Raw genomic sequence first — 22,133 nt, 5'->3', positions numbered from 1 at the left:
ATTGTTATTTACTATCATGTCAAGACCAATAACTTTCTTTTTAATGTAGGTGTAATTCAAACTGAACACAATAATACCTAATTTAAATACAAGATAAAAATATGCATAAGGTTTGTGTTCCCCAGGCCTAGCTAACACTATATATTCTCAATTTAGTTTTGCTAATACTTCAGTAGTTTTTAACCAAAAAATACGACTGCCCGCCCAACAAAAAAGGCATAAATATGAGCTTTAGGATTGCAGAAGATAAAAATATACATAGAGGTTTCTATTCCCCTGCCCAACACTAACCCACCTTCCAACGACCAAGGACAAATGTGAAAAATAAAGAAATGCAAGTTATATTTTCATTGAAAAAAAAAAAAAAAAAAAAAAAAAGGCTAACTAAAAGAAATAGAATCTTCTGCAATCTGTGTTCATCTCCCACTTCTGTATTTTCATGAGTACGTTCTCTAATTTTTTTTTTTTTTTTTTTGATAATCCAGTATGTTCTCTATTTGAATAAGTTTTTGGCAGCTGTTTTTTGAACTTCTTGGACATCCTCTGGCATCATGGATATGACAATGATAGCCCCTCTTTTTTTTCGCAGCAAGTTCATATGTTCATTCCCATGACGATGCTCTGTCATCAAAGCTTCACTGGTAGTGCCGACCTTGCACATTTGGCACCAGAAGTGATGCTTCTGGCTTTCATCGTCACTCTCATCTGAAGTCTTGCTTGGACTTAACAATGCCAAATTGGCCTTCCCTTCATTGTTACTCTCCTCCTCCTCTAGTATCTTGCCACCATTTACTAATGCCAACTTGTCCTCGTGTTTCTTCTCTTCATCACCATTACTCTCCTCTATTGTCTTACTGGCATTTAACAATGCCTCCTTGGCCTGGTGTTTCTTCCCAATGCAATGACTTTTCAGCATAGCTTCACTGTTAGTCCTTAACCTGCACACTTGGCACCAGAATTTGTTTTTCTTAACTTCCTCATCATTAGCACTCTCATCCTCTGGTCTCTTATTAGCATTCAATGATGCCACCTTGTTCTTGTGTTTCTTACCTTCATCATCATTAGTACTCTCATCCTTTGGTAACTTATTAGCATTCAATGATGCCACCTTGTTCTTGTGTTTCTTCCCTTTCAGGTGATCCTCCAGGGTTTGTTGGCTTGTGGTTATTACTTGACAGAGATCGCAGCTCCATTCGATTCGACTTTTCTTAACAGCACTATGTGAAGGGGCCTCATTAGAGTCATTACCATCTGCCACCACTGGTGTTTCAGCTTTCCTCTTTTCCACAAAGTTGACATTCTTTGTCTGCATAACCTGTCATTTTGTTGAACATGGCATGAAATTGCTAAAATTAGACTATCAAGTTACATGATCCATTACAAATTCAACATAAGTAGAAATTCCATTATGGACATATTCCTTAATGCAATATTAAGTGGAAAATAAAAAGGATCAATTGCAGCTATCACCCTACTATTTAATCAACACCCTCCTAATTTTACATTAATTCACAATGTCAATCCACTGTCCAAATGATCAGAGATTAGTAGGCAACTAAATCTAAAATTAGGACATTGTAGAACTGTTGTAGTTTAGGGAGCACGCATAAAATGCTCCCTAGTTTAGAGTAGATAGTTCTCATTAAGCAATTAATTTCGACCATAAGAAAAACTATAAATTAATCTTGAAATAGGTTTAGAATGTTGATTGTAGAATTTAGAGGGCTAAAACACGCAAACATAAGATAGACACCTACACAGCATTTATTTAATCAAGTTTTACCCATATTTTCCACCACAGCAAGTAAACAGAACAACCATATGAAGGCTACCCAATCCATAATAAAATCCTGGCAAGTGAATCTCAAGCCTAGGAACTAAATCCAATAAAAATGTCAAGCTAAAGAAGTATGAACTTTCACTTGATTTGGTAGGAAGCTCTTCATTTTCTTTTTGTAAGCACCTGATCACAGGTAATATCATTATAAAATAGAAGGAGAAAGGTATAGGCCAACCCATAGACAACAAGCTATGAGTTTATTGTCAATATCATATGCTACCTTGAGCATTTTAGACAACTAAAACGACAAGCGGGAGGAGTGAGGGAGGGAGTGGTAGTTGTGGTGGTGGTAGCAGCGGCAGCAGTGTTGAGTGGAGGAGGTGGTGGCAGCACAGGAGAGTTCCTAAGAACCCAAACCTCATCAAGAGGTTGGCTAGGACCACAATATGGCTTACCCATAAGACAAAATTATCAAGTTTGAGCTCTAATAACAAATAAGCTAAAATCAATAGCTCATAAGCCTAACTGACCCTAATTGATATGTCCAAAAAGAGCATTGCAATAAAATCTATTTTGAAGTAGACAACATATAAAAAAGAGAAGATAATAAGGGTGATTTACTACACCAAAATGATCATTGGCAATTATTTTCATGCAAGAATTTTGAACATGACAAGCAAAACTGACTTATTTTTCATATGAAAAACTAGCACAAAAATAAGATACTAAAGACAATTTCAATTTGACAAACCAACACTATCGGATTGACCTTATAACCAACCACACCAAAAATAATATACAACTATCAGAGAGAATAGGCAACAGTGGAAATTTTCATATCACTAATTCTTCTACTTTTGTATGACTAACTTGAACCCTTGGCAATAAAAATTACATATTGCCACAACCAAAAAGCAAAAACTTACAGAAACATAAAATATTAATGACAATTTTAGCATGATAAACCACCAATATTGCCACTGGTCTCTGGCAAGATTATGCGTTATTTATTTATTTTTGTTATATCAAAAAAAGGGTTTAAACTTTAAAGTCAAATTCACAAAACTAGCATATACTGAATGATACAGTGCTTGAACTTCTTTTTAGTCATGGCTCTCATATCGTGAAACTTCTATTTGATTGAAAAAGACTGTCACATGAAACTGTGAGGTACAACAAACTGAATTCAAGGGATAAAGCGAGAGATTTTTTTTTTTTTTTTTTTTGGGTGAGGTATAAGAATACTGTTATATTTAAACTCTATTATATAGCCATACATGCTTTCTATTGATTAACATGGCTTTTTTCTAGGGCAATTGCAAGGCCTAACAATCATTCAAGAACATAGAAGAGACAACATTACAAACCAAAACCTCAGTGATGATCTCCAAATATCTTTCAAAACTAAGGACTACCTGGAAACATAATGATGAACCCTTTTACCCAAAAATGTATGAGATTACTTCTGAATATATCTCTGATTTAATTTACAAAAGTTCCTTTTTCTTTAGATTTTTTTAAAAAAAAATAGTAAAATTGGCTAAGTAACATATGCTTCATTATGTTCACCATATATGCTAACAAATTCCATCCAACATTAATCTCTAACTCTTACATTCCTTTATTACCCCAAGCTTTGATTGCCAGTAAAGAAGAGCTTTCTTCAATGAAAGCAAAAGCACCCTTGCATCTCAAATCAAGCTTTAAGTAAAACAAAAAATCATTAATTTACTACATATTTTCCAGATCATCGTCCTAAGCTTCAAAAAAATATTCAATAATCTGGAAGCAATGCTCCTTGGTAAACTTCACCCAATCAGGCACGTGTTACATATAATATCAATAGTATCAATATAAAACTCCAAACTCATAACAAAGACAGACCCTTTATAATACTGACAAAGCAAGATCCCAAAAACATTATTAAAAAACAAATTTATTAACAAGAAAACAGAGCAAGTAATTGAAAGCAACAACATGAAAGTTGAAACACTTACCGTGTCCTCCACTACTGGTTCCTTTATATCCTCAGACAAAGACTGAGTAATGGGCGGAGTCGTCAGCTGCTGAATCGCCTCCACATTACCAAAGACCTCGGCAGGGCTGCTGCGGTGGTGCTGCAGCTGAAGCTGCTGCTGATGATTCATCATTAAGAAGGGATTCATGCCCATGTAATTGTTGTAAAAATCTTGGGAAAATCCAAATGGTGATGAAGAATACTGGTGTTGACTCAGCAAAGACATCTTGCTCTGTTCCATCTCTACCATCATCTGTCTCTCCACCTCTGCTTTGAGCTCGAGTCGCCGCCGAGCCAAAGCTATGTCGTTGTTATTGTTCAGAGTCAGAGACAGAGCGTTTTGGGTCATTAGGGTATCATTGACACTGCCATTGAGAGCAGTAAGGTGTTGCAAAGGACGAGACAGAGGCAGAGGCAGAGTGGTTGAAGAAGAAGAAGAAGGAGGAATCTGAGTATTGGGGGCTCTTTCATCGATTGCTCTGTACCTGAACTCCATCTACACTACACAACCCAAAGTTTTTGACTGATATAAATTTAGGGTTTCAAAGAAGAGAAATATTTTCGGCACTGCTTATGCTGAAACAATAAACAAGTGTGTGCTTTTTTTTTTTTTTTGGGCTCTGCCTCTGAGAAAATTTTGAAGTGAAAATTTAAGTTTTGTGTGTATAAGTACTTGTTACTACTTCTATGATTCTATAGTATTTATTGTCAGTCGAGAGAGATTTATTGATGTCCTTCTCTGATTCGATTTGGGACTCTGTTCTGGTTTCTTTGTTTGAGACAGATACAAAGCTATACTCCTTTTCCTATTAGTAGTAATAATCCTAGTCTCCTACAACTGCACAATACTCCACCGACTCTCTCAACTTTGATATCTTTAACACGTCACTCTTCAGTTTTGTAATCTTTGACCTTGGACACACACCCTTCACATGATTCACTTTCAAAAACCTTTCAGATAGGAAGGTAGATGGAGGGAAGATTTGGTTCCGGCCGAAATTTCGGCATGCTGGGCGAAATGAGTGTATCGGCACGAAACAATAACACCTGAAAATAAAAATAAAAAATAAAAAAATAAGACGCGAGAGAGCATTTGGAAAAGAGCACAACTTTTGCCATTACTTAATAACCAAAAAAAAAAAAAAAAAAAAAGTTAAGAAATAAATGTGGTGGGTTTGACCGTTGGACTTTGGCTTTACTCGTTTGGGCTTTTGCTAATAAAGAGTTAGAGACTAGTAAATTAATTAAACTCATTTGGGTTTTTGCTAATAAATTAATTAAATTATTAGATTTCAATGAGTTATGAATAAAAAATTTTCAAAAGAAAACTGGCATCAGAGTAAACACCACTTATCCAAGAAATTAGTAACCTCAATACTTCAAAATTATTTAAAGCGACATCAAGTTGAAGTTGACTAGGGAAATAGTTTAGAATATGGTAAATTATAAATTACACTTTTAAAGTTTTGAGTTGTTTGGATTTTACATCCTAATGTTTCAGAAATTTGATTTTATATCCTAAAGTTTGGTTTTGTTAACAATTCACCTTCCACAGTTAATTTTTACTGTTAAGTGACACATGTGCATGCTAACATGTTTTATTTTTGCTAAATCAACCCCAAACCGTACTATTTTAGTGAAGACCAAGAGCAAACTTGGCACAATCCAAACGGTACCGTTTTGCCCAATGTTAAAACACAAAACACCAATCCTAATCTACACCGTTTTAGCCAAGTTCTAAAATCAAAATAACTGGTATCAACTACTCCCGAATCAAGTTCTAAACCCATCCACCTGAAAACTACCGCCAACAGCCACAGATATGGCGAGTTAGAGAAGCCGGAAGAAGGAAGATTATGGAAAGAGGATCTGACCCTTTACCAACTTCTTCCTTTGTTAAAGGTTAAAGGAAAACTTGTCAAAAACAATTGTAATGAGTTCTTGATTTGAAATAGAATTTTTTTTTTTTTTCATATAAAAAAATATAAAATTCCCGTATTTAAATATTTTTCTAGTTAAAGATTGCATCCACTCGAGAAAATCTTGGCTCTGCCTAATGACAGAGACAAATCAATTTCAATCATATGAATATTCTTTGTACATTCATCCTAAGCTTTTCTAAGGAAAAACATATAACTCATCAGATAAGCAATTTATAAAAGAGTAATTACGTGAAAATGTAGAAGCTTGCAAATTGAATGATTAAGATGCGTATTTGCAAAGTAGTCACATGTGAGATGCAAGGAAGTCCTATCTGTGGGGGTAAATACAAGAAAAATTAGAAATAGTACAAGAGAAACTAAATTAAAAATATGGGATAATATTTGTTTGGGAGAAATTACACAATTATACCACAAATTACACAATTTTTATTTAAAGTGAGGCGCGACACTCGTTCTCTTTAAGGAGAACACCCTTCTTTGCCAAGAACCTCTATTTTTGTGCATCCGAATGCTTTATGGTATTGTGTTATTTTTGCTGCTGTTGTTATGTTACAAATGATTTTGAATGAGTCTACTTATGGGTTAAAGTGCCTCATGAATTTGATTACACAAGTTAATCTAATTAATAAGGTCCATTTAATTTGATTTAGTGGGAGTTTTAAGATTAATAATTGAACATTATCTTGATGAGGTGAAGGTACATGTTTTAATGAATTATCTAGATATTTATTGTGCACATATCTAACCCAATTTCTTTTTCAATACATATCACTAATTTATAATAAAGTAATCCATCTCCTTATTAATGTGGGATTCCACATACGACAAACTCCTGATCTCCAAATCAACTCCCATATCAATACATTTAAGTTACCAAGTTTTTATTCATATTAATCAGTTTTTGGCAGCTGTGTCTTCAACTTCTTGGACATCCTCTGATATCGTGGATAAGGCAATGATGGCCCCTCCTTATTTTCGCTGTAAATTCATGTGTTCGTTTCCATTGCAATGTTCTTTCATCAAAGCTTCAGTAGTAGTCCCAACCCTACACATCTGGCACCAGAATTTGTGATGCTTGTGACTTCCATCTACTGGGAATTCATCATTGTTACTGTCTTCGGGTGTCTCACTGGCATTTAACAATGCCTCCTCGGCCTTCCCTTCATCATTGTCACTCTCCTCCTCTAGTGATGATGACTTACTAGCATTTGACAATTCCACCCTGTCCTTGTGTTTCTTCCCTTTCAGGTGTCGGTCCAGGTTTTGTTTGCTTGTGTTTATTACTTGACACAGAGAGCAGCTCCATTCAATTCGTCTTTTCTTACCAGTATTTAGTGAAGTGGCCTCATTAGGGTCATTACCATCTGCAACCACTGGTGTTTCAGCTTTCCTCTTTTCAGAAACATCAAAGTCAACACACTTTGTCTGCATAACCTTCCATTTTTTGAACATGGCAGCAAATTGTTAAAATTAGACTGTCAAGTTTGCATGATCCATAACAAAATCAACACAAGTAAAAATTTCAATATGGACATACTCAATTTTTTAGGAAAATTTCCCAATTTCAGTTTCAAGGGTGCTTTCACTGTCAGCCAAAGATAACGTTCTCTCTTGGCATCCAAAGCAAGAGAGTAAACAGAATGAGGCAATTTAGAAAACAATATTAAGATCTCTATGAAAGAAAAGAATCAAAGAATTATTGATGAATTTGGTAATCTTAGCTTTCTCCAACTAAGAGGACTTATCCTCATATAGCTTCATGGTCTTGCCTTGCTTGATTACTAAGGCTTATAAATCATTCAAGAACAGAGATGAGCAACATTATAAACCAAAACCTCATCAATGATCTCCGCATATTCTTTAAAACTAAGGACCACCTGGAAACATCCTGAAACCCTTTTAGCCAATACCACTTCTAAAAATATATGAGATATATAGAAAAAATCTTCTTTCTTTTACTTTTCAAAAAGAGACTAAATTTTAAAATTTTAATCTGATATATTTTCAGTAGTAGTGTTGACTAAGTAGCACATGCTTCATCATGTTCCCATATGTGATAGCAAATTCCATCCAACATTAATCTCCAACTTTCCCATATGTGGCAATCAATACTCTAGCTTTTCCTAACCATCATCCTCAGCTTCAAAAAAAATTCAATATTTTGCCAGCAAAGCTTCCTCCTTTCACATGAATGATAAGTCCATGATTAATTTGTGAGAAGAGTAAGCATTTCTTCCTAAATAATGAACAATTACTCCTAAGCTTCACAAAACTGATGGATCACAGTACACAGCATCTCTCTTGGTGTTTCTAAGAGAGCCATCCAGGGTTCAAATCCCCCCTCTCATATAACTATCAAATTATTAAAAATAATATTATAGCATACAACTCCTAAGCCCTAATAAAGACAGATGCTTTATTATAATATAAGTTATTAACTACCGAGTATGACAAAACAGTACACTTAAACAATTACAAAAATAAAAAATAAACAGATTTATTAAGTTGTTTAAAAGTGGCATAATAGTTGTGAAAGCATAAAGTAATTGATAATAACAACATAGAAGTTGAGACATTCACTCACCTTATCCTCTACAACTGATTCCTTTATATCCTCAGACAAAGGCTGAATAACGGGCCGAGTAGTCCGTATCTGAAGCGCCGCCACATTACCCGAGAGCATGGTAGGGCTGCGGTGTTGCTGCTGCTGCAGCTGCTGCTGATTCACCGTCAAGGAAGGGAGGAACTTGTTCTTGGCCATGCCCATGCAGTTGTAGAACTTGTCAAAAAAGCCAACTTCCGATGAGTTCTGGAGTTGTTTTATATAAGATATCTCCCTCTCTCTCTGCTTCATCATCATTGTCATCTTTCTCTGCCTCTCTCTCAGATCGTTCATCATCTTTATCAGTCTCTGCCTCTCTCTCTGATCTATCATCATTATCATCTCTGCTCTCCTCATCTCCTGTTCTTCCAACTGGAGGCGCTGCCGAGCCAATGCTATGTCGTTGTTGTTGTTTAAAGCCATGTTTGCGGTTAATAGGGCATCGTTGGCATTGAATGGAAGAGGCCGACGAGGCTGAGTGGTTGAAGAGGAAGAAGGGATGTGAGTGGAGGCTCTTTTGTCCATTGCTCTGTAATTGAACTCCATGGAAACTACGCTGCACAGAGTTTGTGTGTGCTCCAAATTTAGGTTTCAGAGAGAGAAGTAATCGGCCTTGGTTACGCTGGAAACTCAGTGTAGGTCGCTTACTTGTAGAACAAGCAACTTGATCTTAAATTAGGTTTTTTTTTTTTTTTTTTTTTTTTTTTTTTTTTTTTTGTGGGGATGAGATCTTAAATTAGTTTGGTTAGTCTAGTGTTAATAAAATATTCTCATAGTATATAAACTTTGGATTCTTTATAACACAAGTATGCAGCACTTAAAGGTTTTCTCATTAGAAATTCTCTCTTTTATGCTTTTGCTCGTCATTCAATCATCACACACAATCATATAACAACTACACTATTTATTTTTGTTGGATTATTTTGATAAAAATATTAAAATTTAATAAATGCTCTTTAAGTGAATTGATGAAATCAATTTTTGACTTTTTAGTTTCTTTCTCAAATGCTATAAATTATATGTTGATATTTCCTAATTAAGCATTTTGTAATTATGATATTGTGAAAGAAAAGATTTTCATTGAAAAAAACTACTGGCATATGTAATGTAGTGGTAAAGTGCCGTTGGTTTTAATATGCATGGGAATAAATAATTATTTTCTAATTGAAATATAATAATGTATAATTTGTTCTCTAAAATTTGTTGAACGTAATTTGTTCTCTCTAAAAATTAAAAAAATTGTAATAATAATGTATAATTATCTAGGGTTAGTTTTAGAGTTTCGTTGGTGCTTTTTTGGTGGTTAGTATTGTTTCAGTAGTTGCATTGGGTTTGAATTGATTTGCGATTTGGATGGCTAGTTTGATGGTTTAGTGGTGGTGGTGATTTGGTGGTGGTTGGTTGGTCACTTGGCAGTGGAGAGAGACAGAGACAGAGAGGAAGAAAGGGAAGAGAGAGAAGAGTAGTTTATATTATTTTATTGTGTAGTTTATATTATTTTATTGGATTATATATAAAAATAAGAAATGAGATGTTGGGAGAATTGTTAAATGCGTTGGTAAAATAGATAATTAAAGTAGTATTTTAGAGTGTAAAATATGTATTTTTTAGATACCCGAATGTAAATGTTAATAGTATTCTTTTCAGCTCCTATACTCCACCAACTTTCAAATTTGAAATCTTAACATGTCACTCCTTAGTTTTGTAATCTTCAACTAATATTCAAAAAGTTAGTTTTTTTAGGTAGATGGGTGAGAAAAAGACACTATTATAATTGGAGCGATGATGATTACACACGATATTGTTTTGTATTTTTAAAACACGATTTCACGGGAGTGTACAATAAAGAGTGTGCAACAAGATTTAACCTTATAATTTAATAATTACTTGAATCCCTAGTACCTATTATTAGTAGTAACATCTCTTTTATCATGTCATTGCATATCATAATTCACAAATCACAACCTATTCTAAAGTAGGTTCAAATTAACTTTTCCAACCATATCAAAATCATCTCAATGTAATGTTATTTTTCTTTTTCTTTTTTGATAAGTGATTTAATAATTTTTTTTCCAGAGAAATCGACAATAGACTTTATTTGTTCATAATCACGTTATATGGGAAAAGAAAAAATGGCATAATGCCTTCTTTTTCACTTATGCGACCTCTAATACATCGCAAAGAAATACTAACAAAAGAAATGAATGAAAACTTTCAAAATTAGAATAATATCTTCAAGTATCATCGTGAGTCCTAACCTTTCCAAAGGATACAATGCTTCCTTCATTAGGGATGTAGTCCCATAGCCAAGCATGACTTCTTCGGGGGAGCGCTTTCAACACTAATATGGGATGTCTTTTCTTATTTAATCCAAAATAAAAATATTTTGAAAAATACGCAATTGATGTAATTAAAAATATTAAAATATTTATTATACATATACCATATTATAATTATACGAAATGCTTTAAAATACCTATTAAACATTTACAAATATGATTGTTTACTGTGTCAAAGATTGTTATTAATTTAATATATATAACATAAATGATTAAAATCAATATTTTTTAATTTTATTTTTATATTAAACATCAAAATTATATTTTTTTTTATATATATATTAATCTTGAATTTCTTTCCTTAAATTTTATTATTAAAAAATTAATTAGATTTTGAATCTTAATTTCATAAAACAAAATATATGTATGTATGTACTGCGTACTATATATGTATATATATTTGATTTTATATAAGCAAAAACCAAATCATTTTAAAATTATTATTACATTAGACAATAAATAATATTATTGTTATTTTTCTTGAAATACTACCAAAAATTGAAAAAAAAAAAAAAAAACACATATACTAGTCATATTAAATAATCAATTGGTTTTTGATAAACTATCCAAATATAATAACATAATTATGCTATTTACAGGGTTTTTTATTTCCTTTTTTTTATGCTCACTTCTTAACTCAATTTTAAGAAGAAAAAAATGAACCAAAAGAAACATGTCCATATTCGGTATTGTAAATATATGAGAATATATTTAAAAAATTAGAACTTATTATAATTTTTAGAACTTATAGTAGGTATACTAATGTACTTTCTTTATATGTGGTCCCTCCCTTCTCCCAAACAAAAAGTGATCCTTTGTTATTCAAATGTTGTCCCCAAACCCCTTCCACATAATACCTATCAATTTAACCTAACCAGAGATAGAGAAGTATTTGAAATTTATTAAATTCTTATTTTTGAATAAGTTATGAATAAATTTCTCAAAAGGGAAGCCCTTTTTTTTTTTTTTTTTTTTTTTTTTTTTTTTTTTTTGTTTTTGTTTTTGTGAGAAACAAACGCGCACACACAAAAGAGAAGGAAAGAGGTTTCTCAAGGGAAGCTGACATCAAATAAGAAATTAGAAACCTCAATATTCAAAGAAATTATTTTTAAAGTGACATCAAGTTGAAGTTGACTTGGAAGATAGTTTAGAACGTGAAACTTGTCAAAATCAATTGTAATGAGTTATTGATTTGAAATAGAATACACAAGTGAGAAGGAAAAATGTTTCTCAAGGGAAGCTTACATAGAATAAGAAACTAGAAATCTCAATACTCAACGAAATTATTTTTAAAGTGACATCAAGTTGAAGTTGACTTGGAAGATAGTTTAGAATGTGAGACTTGTCAAAATCAATTGTAATGAGTTATTGATTTGAAATAGAATTTTCTTTTTCATATAAAGAAATACAAATCCAGGTATATATATATATATATATATATATATATATATCTAGTTAAGAGTTTGCATCCGCTTGAGAAAACCTTGGCTCTGCCTGTTGATAAAGACACAAATCAATTTCAGAACCATATTAATATTCCTTGTACATTCATCCTAGCTTTCCTAAAGAAAAACAACCATATTACTATCTTATCAAATAGGATCTATAATTTTCAAAGCTCTAAATTTTCATTTTGACCATAATATAAGAACCCCTAAAAAGATAAAAACTAAAGATGCTCTACTACATTTATCCTAACAGAGATTATCTAACCCCTTGCTCCAGTTCTTGATCCGTTACAAAACAAACTTTTGGACGGTTAAAAAGCCCAGCAAAAATAAAAAGCAATTTCCAAATGAGTAATTACTTGAAAAAAGTAGAAGCTTGCAAATTGAATGATAATCATTCTCCTTTTTCTTTTTAGGATGAGTGTTTGCAACATTGTCACATGTGAGATGGGAGAAAAAAAAGAAAACGAGAGTATATCCTATTCGATTGTGAAATCCACACTATGATAGAAAGAATGCATATACTCGATTCATGAAATAATTATCAAAAGAAAATTAGAGTACACAGCAGCTATGCATGTATAGTTGCAATTGCGTGCAACTAGCATTGTCCAGCCAAAGCAACCTCAACCATTTTTCTCCTACTGGGTGTGCATAGTGGGAGATGAACTAAAAGGTGTGTGTGACTATAAACTGGAAAGAAAATCACACATTAGTAATGCCATTTTTTCCTTGCTCATATCAAGCTGAATCATAAGCAGCTGGCTTGTATAGCATCATTGAAATATATGCATAGATGCCGTTCAGAGATGCGGTTGTTAATAAACTGTACATGTTATTTTAAGTAGTGATATTGTTGAATTCTCAAACCTAAACACTGTTGAATTCTCAAACCTAAACACACACAGCCAAAAACGAATTCTCTTAATATTTGATCCTTCCAATTTCTTACAGAGCCATCTACAGTTACAGATCCAAGGACTCAATATCAAGAACGTAGGGGATTCTCATAATTTCTTCTTCCAATGAGAGTTATGCAGTATAGGATCTGATATGTGGATAGACTGCTGCAGCTACTTTGATTCAGGGTCAGCTGTTTTGGACGGTGAGGATTGCCCATCCACAGATGGAGGGGACTGAATGGGTTTCTTGAACTGCACCAAGACCATGGTCATGTTGTCGCATCCCTCACCACCAGCTGTTGATGGTGCCAAACACCTATCAAGTACTCTCTCACACACCACAGACAGCTTGTTTTCCTGCATGAGTTACAGTTTTCAGCGTCAAACAGGCCGAAATATTACAATTGTAAGGCATATATAGTCCCATTGGATCAACTAGCCAAATATATATATAGAATTCCTTAATCAGATGTTGAGCAACATTTTATTCAGGCACCACTTGAATGGCAGGTCAGTACTTAAAATTCTTACCATAACCAAAGCACAGACAAAACTGAACTGCTGTTTCTTCTCACAATTTCTTTGAAACCGAATATTTGTGATCTCAAATTTTTAACTCAGTATTAGCTTAACATTCATGCATTGATAGGTCATTATCCCTCACTCTATTTATTTATTTATTTTTGGTAAGACTTGCTGAATATTAATCAAACTGCATTGTCAAGTTTTTAAAAAGAGAGGAGACCTATGCACTCACCATGCGTAGTTGTTCATGAACAAAATCTACCAGTTGCTGGCTTGACATGCAATCCCTGTAAGGAATTAACAGGACAGTAAACATCATAAATTAAAATTTGTATAAACTGAAAGCAACCAAGTTATTAAAATAAAATCAACAGATACAATATATATATATATATATATATATATATATAAATGATTTTCTTTTAAAAAAAAGCCTCACTAAGAGAACTAAAAATTAGAGCAAGGTGGAAACTAAGTTAAGGATAATAAAAAGAATTTTAATATACTATAATACCGGTCAATCAATAGCATGGAATTAGAAATTTTCCAGCAACCATTATTCGTAAAAGATATTGAAAATCTACATTGATATAATGCACCTAGCTTAATTCTCTTCCTTATTGTATCCTATATTATGTTTTGCTCCCATCTAAACATCCACTAAGAGGGATTCAATTATAATGTAGAATTTTGTAAAATGCAACCTACAATCCACCAACATTAATCTTTGTCTCTCAGCAAAAGAAAGAAATTTTTTTTTTTGGGTGTCTGATACTTGGAATAAATTTTGGCCAAAGGCAACGGTAGTTATGGTTCAAGAAACCTTACAAGTCATAACAATATCATCAAACGTTAATACTCTTTTGACGACAATTTAAAACTTTCCAAAATCACAAAGACTCTCTCTCTCTCTCTCTCTCTCTCTCTCTCTCCACCCACCTTGTATAATATCCATGATTTCTCATTATATAGCTATAGAGAGAAGAAAATAATTTCTGTCATACCTAGATTGACATTTTGTCTCCATTGGGCTAGCTATGCATGTTTTCCTCTAGTGTAACAAATATAATGCAACAAGAGTGTGTACCAACTACTTACACAGCCACAATGACATAAATCTAGCATATCAAAATCACAATTGCAATAACATACACCTCATTAAATGAAATTCCATTTCATGAGGTTCTGTTTCAAACAAGAGGAGCTTAAATTCATTATTAGTAGCTAACGTCTTAATAATTTGGAAGCACATATAAAATACATTGGCTTAGTGAGCCCAACTTCCTTAAAAGATTTGACAAACTTCAAAACCAAATCTGGAAGGGAAACCATAAGATGCTTACCAGATACCATCACATGCTAACACGATAAAATCATCATCATCACAAAGCTCAACCTTGAGAAAAAAATAATAATCAATTGAATACCAATGTTTAAGAAGTTTCAATCTTGGGAAAAATAAAATAAATTAAAATAAGAGAGATGCTAAAGCAATAATGCAAAACATCTAGAAATGTTGGAGATTTGATCTCCAAAGTGACCATATTGCAAAGAAAAACACAAAATGTAATTAAAAATGTCATCAACTTATGACAGGATATACATACAGTGTTTATATCTGGATTGGCAGTTACAATTTGCTTTTCAGCAGGCAAATATTTATTCTGCTTGAATTCCATGTCACCTGCAGTAAATGGAAACTACATCAGTCTGTAAACTTCATAAAACACATCCCCCACTCTCTCTCTAGAAACACATGTTATGACCCATACATATATATACATGTGTGCGTATATATGCATGTATATTCAATTTGAAGAAAAGATAGCACTGGGCTTGTACTAGTGGTATCTAACTGCCTCTACTGAAGAAGCTCCACAGACCACGTCCAAAAGTTTCAGACTTTCACTTCAGCTTAAGGTATGAGCACAGGCCAGCAGCTTAAAGCAAAATATCAAAAGATCGACTTAAAGTTTCAAAAGCTTGCTTTTAGAGTTTCACATGCATGTTGATAAGATACCTATAGCTCTAGCAAGATTTAAACTGCCATTGACTCGTCCTGCATGTATAAAACCACCGGCCTTTAAAATCCTATCCTTCTCAACCTCAAGATCAGGTTTGTGATCCCTAGACAGATTGTATGCCTGAAAAAGAGAAGCCACAGGTCCCAGTGAGAGAGAGAGAGAGAGAGAGAGAGAGAGAGAGAGAGAGAATCAGAAGCCATAATAAGAACAAGGAATTAAAATTCTGAATAGAGAACTTCTTTCATTTTATTTACTTTTTTTTGGGATCTGCTCCAGTTTTTAGCATATTATCATTGTCTAATAATTTTGATATAATCTTTGTATACTTGTTATAGTTCAAATTAGAAGATGTCTTTAAACATCCATGGCTAATAATAATGTTTTATAATAATCAGCAACAAACATGCTGAAGAATTCCTGTAAATTATAAAATTACCTGACCCTTCCTAGATATCACACAACGAGAATCACCAGCATTTGCAACAATAAGTTGGTAGTTTCTAATAATGGCAACACAAGCCGTGCTCCCAGAAGTTGGTCCAGCGAAATCAGAATGAGGCCCCTGGTAAAAAGTGTGTTTAAAACACAAAGAAGATATAGCCAAATTAATTACTTTTTCTCAAATTCCGTACACCAAAAGAACCACATTATACATTGGCGCCATACGTCATCTGTCTTTTATACATATATCCTATAAACTCATTTACAAAGATGACTGCACTTTTATGATTAAGATGATTGCTACTAAGAATTTCCAAAAAACAAAAAAAAAAAAATTCATCCTCAAAATTAAATGAAAGAACAAATGAAATACTCTGCATCCCTATGTATCAAATGATGAACAAATTGATAGATGTAATACAGGAATATCATGTATCGCATTACAAATTCGATTTCACCTCATGAGTACCACATAAGCAATTATATGTTTGTAGATGAGAGCATTTGTGCATGTAGTATGCATACACACAAGCATGTATACAGAATTTGTCACACCTAGATGCGAAATGGAAATGAGGTCAACAATTAAGTTTCATTAAAAATAAATAAAAAAGGTCGAGCATGTATACAGAAGGTCACACCTAAATGTGAAATGGGAATGAGCTCCATTTACTGAGTGATGTAAATATGAATAAGATAAAAGCAAAAAATGGATCAACCAGATCAATGCTGACTGCAGAAGACAGTAACTTTGATAATTTATTTGATTCTTGCACCTACCTCCTCAAAAGCCCACTCATCAACATGGTCATTACTATCACTGCCCCTTGGAGACCAAATCAACCCTTCTATCATGCCAGTAAACTTGTTTATTTTATCGCCCAAAACAGCTAACTCCCTCCAACCCCTCTGTCCACGCATCATTTCATCCATTCTGCATAACCCAAATAGTAATAATTGGAACCGCAAAATGAGACCATGAGTGCAAAGGTAGCAGCATGACAATGGAGCTATAAACCCATAAAAAGGTTGAAAGCCATTGGTAAAGGGCTTAAATAATGAGCTTATTATATTCTATATCTCACACACAAACTTAATTACATACAAGAAAGTATTTAGGTATTCAAGTCATAAAATTACACTTATCTGATGTTAAATCCAAAAACTGAGATGAGTCTAAATTATTTAAGTCAGGAGTTCACAAACTGAGATTGTGAGACTCATTGACAGTACATACACAGGTGTGCGCATAAAAGCAGGCAGGCATACATGCACAGTATTTAAATATATATATATATATATATATTATGCTACCAAAATTCTAATGATGCATTTGCAAAACCAATTACTTATATAAAAAAATCAGGAGCACAGTTTTGGGTATGACATTATGAAGCACAACAGCAGATTATATGACCACTATAGACAATTATTATATATGTAACAATAATCACCAGGAAATGATGAAAAGGAACCTAAAATTCAAAAAACTAAATTATTTAACCTGAAAAATGCTTTCTGAACAGAAGTTCCTATGTCTCCAGCTGAATATGCTTCATTCCTAAGCATCTGTTGATGAAGATACTTGGCACAGAACTTTGCAACCACCTTACCTGAAATGCCATTGGATTTTACATGAGTACAATTATCTTAATTACTATTACACAAAGATAAGATAATTGCTAACAGGAAGCAAATTGGAAGGATAAAAGCATAACAAATAGAAATGCCCAAGCACCCAAGAATCTAAAGCTTGAATCATGGAACATCAGTTTTCCTCAAGGCTAATAATCTATAATCTTGAGAAGCACAACAAACAAGACTTTCATCCTTCTAGATATAAGAATTATATTTATTACGTGTTGAACCTTGAGGCGACCTAAAATCCATGCCATTTGGTAGAATCAAGCCCTGCTGCTCTGGACACTGGGATGAGACTCTATTCTAAGCACCACACATCTTTTCATTTTCACCTATAGACTCAAAATGATTATATAAATTACATACAGACAGACTAGCAGTGTTAGTTCCTTTGCTTTGCTGACCCAGATATGAGCTCTCAAACAGCTTCAGAAAATATATTTATAATGGACAAAGCCTAAAGATGGATACTGCAAGAAATCTTACATACAAATGAACTGCTAAATAAACAATTTCTTGCCCTTCACTGGAAAAGCAAAAGCATGCACATATATTTGAAGCTAAATCAAAGTTGATAAAAAGAGAAAAAAAAGAGCTCAATTTTTCACAGTTCTAAGATTTTGAGATTGAAACTAGAAACAACAAACCATAACTAACCACACATAATGAAACCAGTAGCAACCAGTTGAGAATAGCACCAAAAAACCAAATATATTATGTTTGAAATTATACATAAATTTGCATCATAGCAACCAATCTGCATGATTAATGCATACAACAAAAGTTTAGTCAATCCTCCAATTAAGAAAATACAATTTAGAATTCCGAAAAGGAAACTGAAGAAAGGCAGATCAGATCTGATGAAATCACCTTCAAATTGTAATGTAATCAACCACTTGTGGATTAATTAATCAAATTATACTATTCCCAATAACAGCAAAACTAATAACTGGAAAGTAACACAAAGATAAATTGACTATGATGCCAAACATACAAGTCCCTATTACATTAGTAGAATCAGCCATCTATCATAGATTCAAGTACTTGAACCTGCCAATTCTTACCTCCATGGCCATCATAAACACCAAAGAATGAAGTGGATGGATCAAGATCAGGGAACGCAGCATGCTAACAAAAATAATAATCATATTAACCAACAGGTTAATGGTAAATCTATAATAATAATAATAATAAAGTTAAGTCAACAGATAAATCAAATAAGTCCAGATAATGTGAATATCACAAGTCACAAAGATCAATATTTATTTCTGTATTCCTATAGAAGCTACCTCATAAATTATCAACAGATATGAAGCAATAACAACAAAACATTACTGATACAGGTATACTGCATCCAATAAACTTAAAGCCCTCAAAAATATACATAAACAATATGGGTGTGTCTGTGTGTGTATACACACGTAACAAACACACTCACAATCGAAATGTAAATCCAAGTATCTGACATGCACACCACAAATTTCTCATGACAACACTTGACATCTTAAAATGGCCATATGCAATGCATAAGGCTCTCGCTTCTGCAGGATCTGGGAGAGGTAAAGAAACATGTATAGGGGAAAGATTCAGGCTGATGTGCAATATGTTACCAAATATAAAACAAATGAGTCCATTACTCTGCAATCAGGATGAAAACTAAACAGATTGTATAGCAATTAGCCTAGTTGAAAAAGTACAAATTTTACAGCTGCAACTACCTCATGAAAGATAATGCACATAAAAAATTTGTCACCAAAATTATTTTAAAACAGAAAATGATAATTAAAAAGATGCCAGAATTTTCTCAATCATAGCCCATTTCAAAAACTTCAAACATTCACCATTTTCAGGTACTGGTCTTGCTTGTTAAAAAGATGAACAAAAGAAAAGGCACAAACGTATCCTAAAAATCTACCCTCTTAATCTTACAAATGTTTAAAATTCCAAATTTGGAATTTTTGAGTACATTTGCTTCCTCTATCATTTGGGGCTCATTTACTTTTATGAGGAGGATGCGTCCGACCCCCTATCCCCCATACCCAACCCCCTGCTCTCCCCTTTCTCAGTGACAATCATGTGGCAGATCCCAAATTTGGGATAACAAAATTTGAGAAGAGAAAAAACATATACAGAGGAGGAGATAATGGATATTGTATTGATATTTTCTATCACACCTGGATAATGGAGACTACAATTAACAGTGGATAATACAGTGCAGTATATTTTCATGCCCAATTACTTTATAGTTAACCCAATTCCACTTATATCACATAAAACCAGATATAGAAACAAGGAAAGAAGTAGTTAATCTGTAATAAAACAGGATTTATGTAGTAATTTAGAAAGAGCAAAGCTTTCATTAAATTACTCACAGCATCTTCCATGGTTGCGCGCCAACCTTGCATTGATGATAAACCATACCTAAGCCTATCATTCTCACCATCATCAGAGAACTTTTCAGTTTTGGGAGTGCTGAGGTATATACCCATATTTACCTGAAACCATAAACCATAGCTTCTGTTTATGATAAGTAACTATTAGTTAAAAATTGGAATAAAAGCATGCCAATAAAACACCCCCACCGAATATACAAAATGTAAAAATTAAAAATATAATATAATAAAAGTTCAAACAAAATTCAGAATCCTAATTGAGACTGTATACAGAAAGAATCTGCACTAGACAGAGGCTAAATAACAGCTTGTCACTTTCTGGTAATTAAAATAAATTAAACATATAAGAATTAAGATTAAGTTATTAATAGATCAAACCTGACTTGTGAGATCAAAAACCATTACAACATGCCCACATCATGCAAACCAATTTAGCAACGATCTAAGGTTCAAAACAAGAATTACCCATCATTTGAAAAGGCTCCTAGACATTCAAGACCCACAAAACAAACTTAAAAAAAGAAAAAGAAAAATCTGTATCTAAATAAAAGGTTGAAGCAATCCCAAAAGTTCATTCAAGATCTAATTATGAAAAAACAACACCAAAGCATAAAATATGAAAGACCCAGATGCCAAATTTGTGTCTAGATTAATTATAAACCTCCATTGAAACACAACAACAGGGGAAAAAAAAAAAAAAAAAAAAGTAGAGGTGTGGGCTTACTCGCAAAACGCCCGATTGGGGCTGTCTGTAAAGGGTTGGAGATTAGAAGCCTCAAAAACCCTCCCGGAATGAATGAAATCTATAAGAAGAAAATTTGAGGAAATGGGTGAGAGAATGAACGAACCAAAGAGACACACATGAAGATATTTTTAAGAAAGAGAAAGAGAAAGAGAAAGAGAGAGAGAAACTCAACAGGGCAAAAAACAACAAATTGAATAGAGAAAAATAGACACAGAGAGAGAGAGAGAAAAGAGAGGGGACTTTTTATTTGAAGTCTGGGAGATTCCAGTGACTGTTGATGGACTATTGTGCTGAATGTGAATGTAATGTGTTGTGGTGTGGCCAATGTTTTTTTCCAAACACTTACACACACTCTCTCTTTTTCTTTCTTTTTCTCTCTCTAAAATTTCATCCTCGTCTAACTTTCTTTGGAAGTAGTAATAGTAAAATGTTGTTGTTTTTTTTAATATTTTTTTTTTCTCTCTTTTGCGTATCACTGTTTATAATCAGATTAGTTTATTACACACACACTCTCTCATTGTCAGACTCTGTCTCTTACTCTTTACTACGGAGACAGCAGAAGCTCAATAATTCCCAAGCTTGAACTGGGCTGGCCCGGATGTGACATGATCAACCGCGTAAAAAACCTCCAGTTTTTCCAACCCCCGTGTTAATTTTTTTGACTCTTTTGTCTTTCAGTTTTTTCCTTTGTCAGTGCACTCTCACGTAATAATCGGTGATATTGCAAATTGATAAGATTGTTTTCATTTATCTGTATTATTATTGAAAAGTTCCTTGTTTGGGGTCTTTAATTTTGTAGCCTATGAGTTAGGTTTAAATAGGACATTTTTGTAAAAATATATCTCGAATTTCCTACAAATAGAATCACTTTTACATTTGGTTTTTCAAACTCAACTCTCGTATCTCTTCCGCATTCCACTCACGCCGCGTTTTTACTTTTTTTTATTCTTTTTTCCTTTATCCTTACTCTAATCTCATGGTTTTTTTTTTTTTTTTTTCCAAATCTCCTCTTTTTTATTTTGAAAAATAAAAAACTCCTACTATTAAAAAACCACTATTATTCCAAATCTTTAACTCTCCTATCTCTCCCATATTCCACTCACCCCATGTTTTTACTTTTTCTTTATCAAGACTTCTCTGTTTCTACCTTAAAAAAGAGAGACTTTTTTTGAGAAAAAGAAAAAAGAAAAAAAAAAAAGAAAAAAGAAGAAGAGATAGACTTATCTATTTCTTTTGTCCCCTTTTTATCTCTATAATCTCTATATATTAAGAGAATTTAGAAAGTTAGTTATGGCTTCAAAAAATGTCAAAAGTATCCCTAATCTAATTAGAT

The 22,133-nt window shown here is 33.1% G+C and overlaps 2 protein-coding genes across 3 annotated transcripts; both read right to left on the bottom strand.

The window, feature by feature from the left end:
- Positions 1-430: 430 nt before the first annotated feature.
- On the bottom strand, positions 431-8,501 carry LOC126695992 (uncharacterized). Its single transcript, XM_050392787.1, has 7 exons — positions 8,325-8,501; positions 6,720-7,174; positions 3,778-4,282; positions 3,396-3,481; positions 2,061-2,213; positions 1,819-1,963; positions 431-1,315 (listed from the first exon to the last, which is right to left on the bottom strand). Exons 1-7 carry the CDS (start codon positions 8,499-8,501, stop codon positions 494-496), a joined length of 2,343 nt encoding a protein of 780 aa, XP_050248744.1. The 3' UTR covers positions 431-493.
- Positions 8,502-12,876: 4,375 nt separating this feature from the next.
- On the bottom strand, positions 12,877-21,188 carry LOC126712810 (probable protein phosphatase 2C 60). Of its 2 annotated transcripts, none has more exons than XM_050412286.1 (12): positions 21,041-21,188; positions 20,780-20,858; positions 20,035-20,157; positions 18,727-18,790; positions 17,526-17,634; positions 16,802-16,955; positions 16,017-16,142; positions 15,577-15,700; positions 15,164-15,240; positions 14,900-14,952; positions 13,789-13,843; positions 12,877-13,388 (listed from the first exon to the last, which is right to left on the bottom strand). In XM_050412286.1, the coding sequence occupies exons 3-12, from the start codon at positions 20,149-20,151 to the stop codon at positions 13,203-13,205; spliced, it is 1,065 nt and encodes a 354-aa protein (XP_050268243.1). In that variant the 5' UTR covers positions 20,152-20,157; positions 20,780-20,858; positions 21,041-21,188; the 3' UTR covers positions 12,877-13,202. The 2 variants fall into 2 exon arrangements, with proteins under 2 accessions (XP_050268243.1, XP_050268242.1); XM_050412285.1 differs by having other exon boundaries at positions 20,973-21,122.
- Between the last annotated feature and the right edge of the window lie 945 nt (positions 21,189-22,133).

This window comes from Quercus robur, chromosome 2, assembly GCF_932294415.1.
Source record: "Quercus robur chromosome 2, dhQueRobu3.1, whole genome shotgun sequence".
NCBI classification, from domain to species: domain Eukaryota; kingdom Viridiplantae; phylum Streptophyta; class Magnoliopsida; order Fagales; family Fagaceae; genus Quercus; species Quercus robur.
Note: the sequence above shows the minus strand (reverse complement) of the source record. Positions and strands in the feature narration are given on the sequence as shown.

Excerpts from the sequence above, each read along its gene's own strand:
- LOC126695992 (XM_050392787.1), bottom strand. The coding sequence starts at position 8,501 with ATGGCCAAGAACAAGTTCCTCCCTTCCTTGACGGTGAATCAGCAGCAG. Across the intron at positions 3,482-3,777 it reads AACCAGTAGTGGAGGACACG|CTTGATTTGAGATGCAAGGG; the intron begins GTAAGTGTTTCA and ends TTTTACTTAAAG. Across the intron at positions 2,214-3,395 it reads GCTTGGGGTAATAAAGGAAT|CCAACCTCTTGATGAGGTTT; the intron begins GTAAGAGTTAGA and ends TTGTGGTCCTAG.
- LOC126712810 (XM_050412286.1), bottom strand. The coding sequence starts at position 20,151 with ATGGGTATATACCTCAGCACTCCCAAAACTGAAAAGTTCTCTGATGAT. Across the intron at positions 16,956-17,525 it reads GTTCAGAAAGCATTTTTCAG|AATGGATGAAATGATGCGTG; the intron begins GTTAAATAATTT and ends TGGGTTATGCAG. Across the intron at positions 13,389-13,788 it reads TTCATGAACAACTACGCATG|GAAAACAAGCTGTCTGTGGT; the intron begins GTGAGTGCATAG and ends TAACTCATGCAG.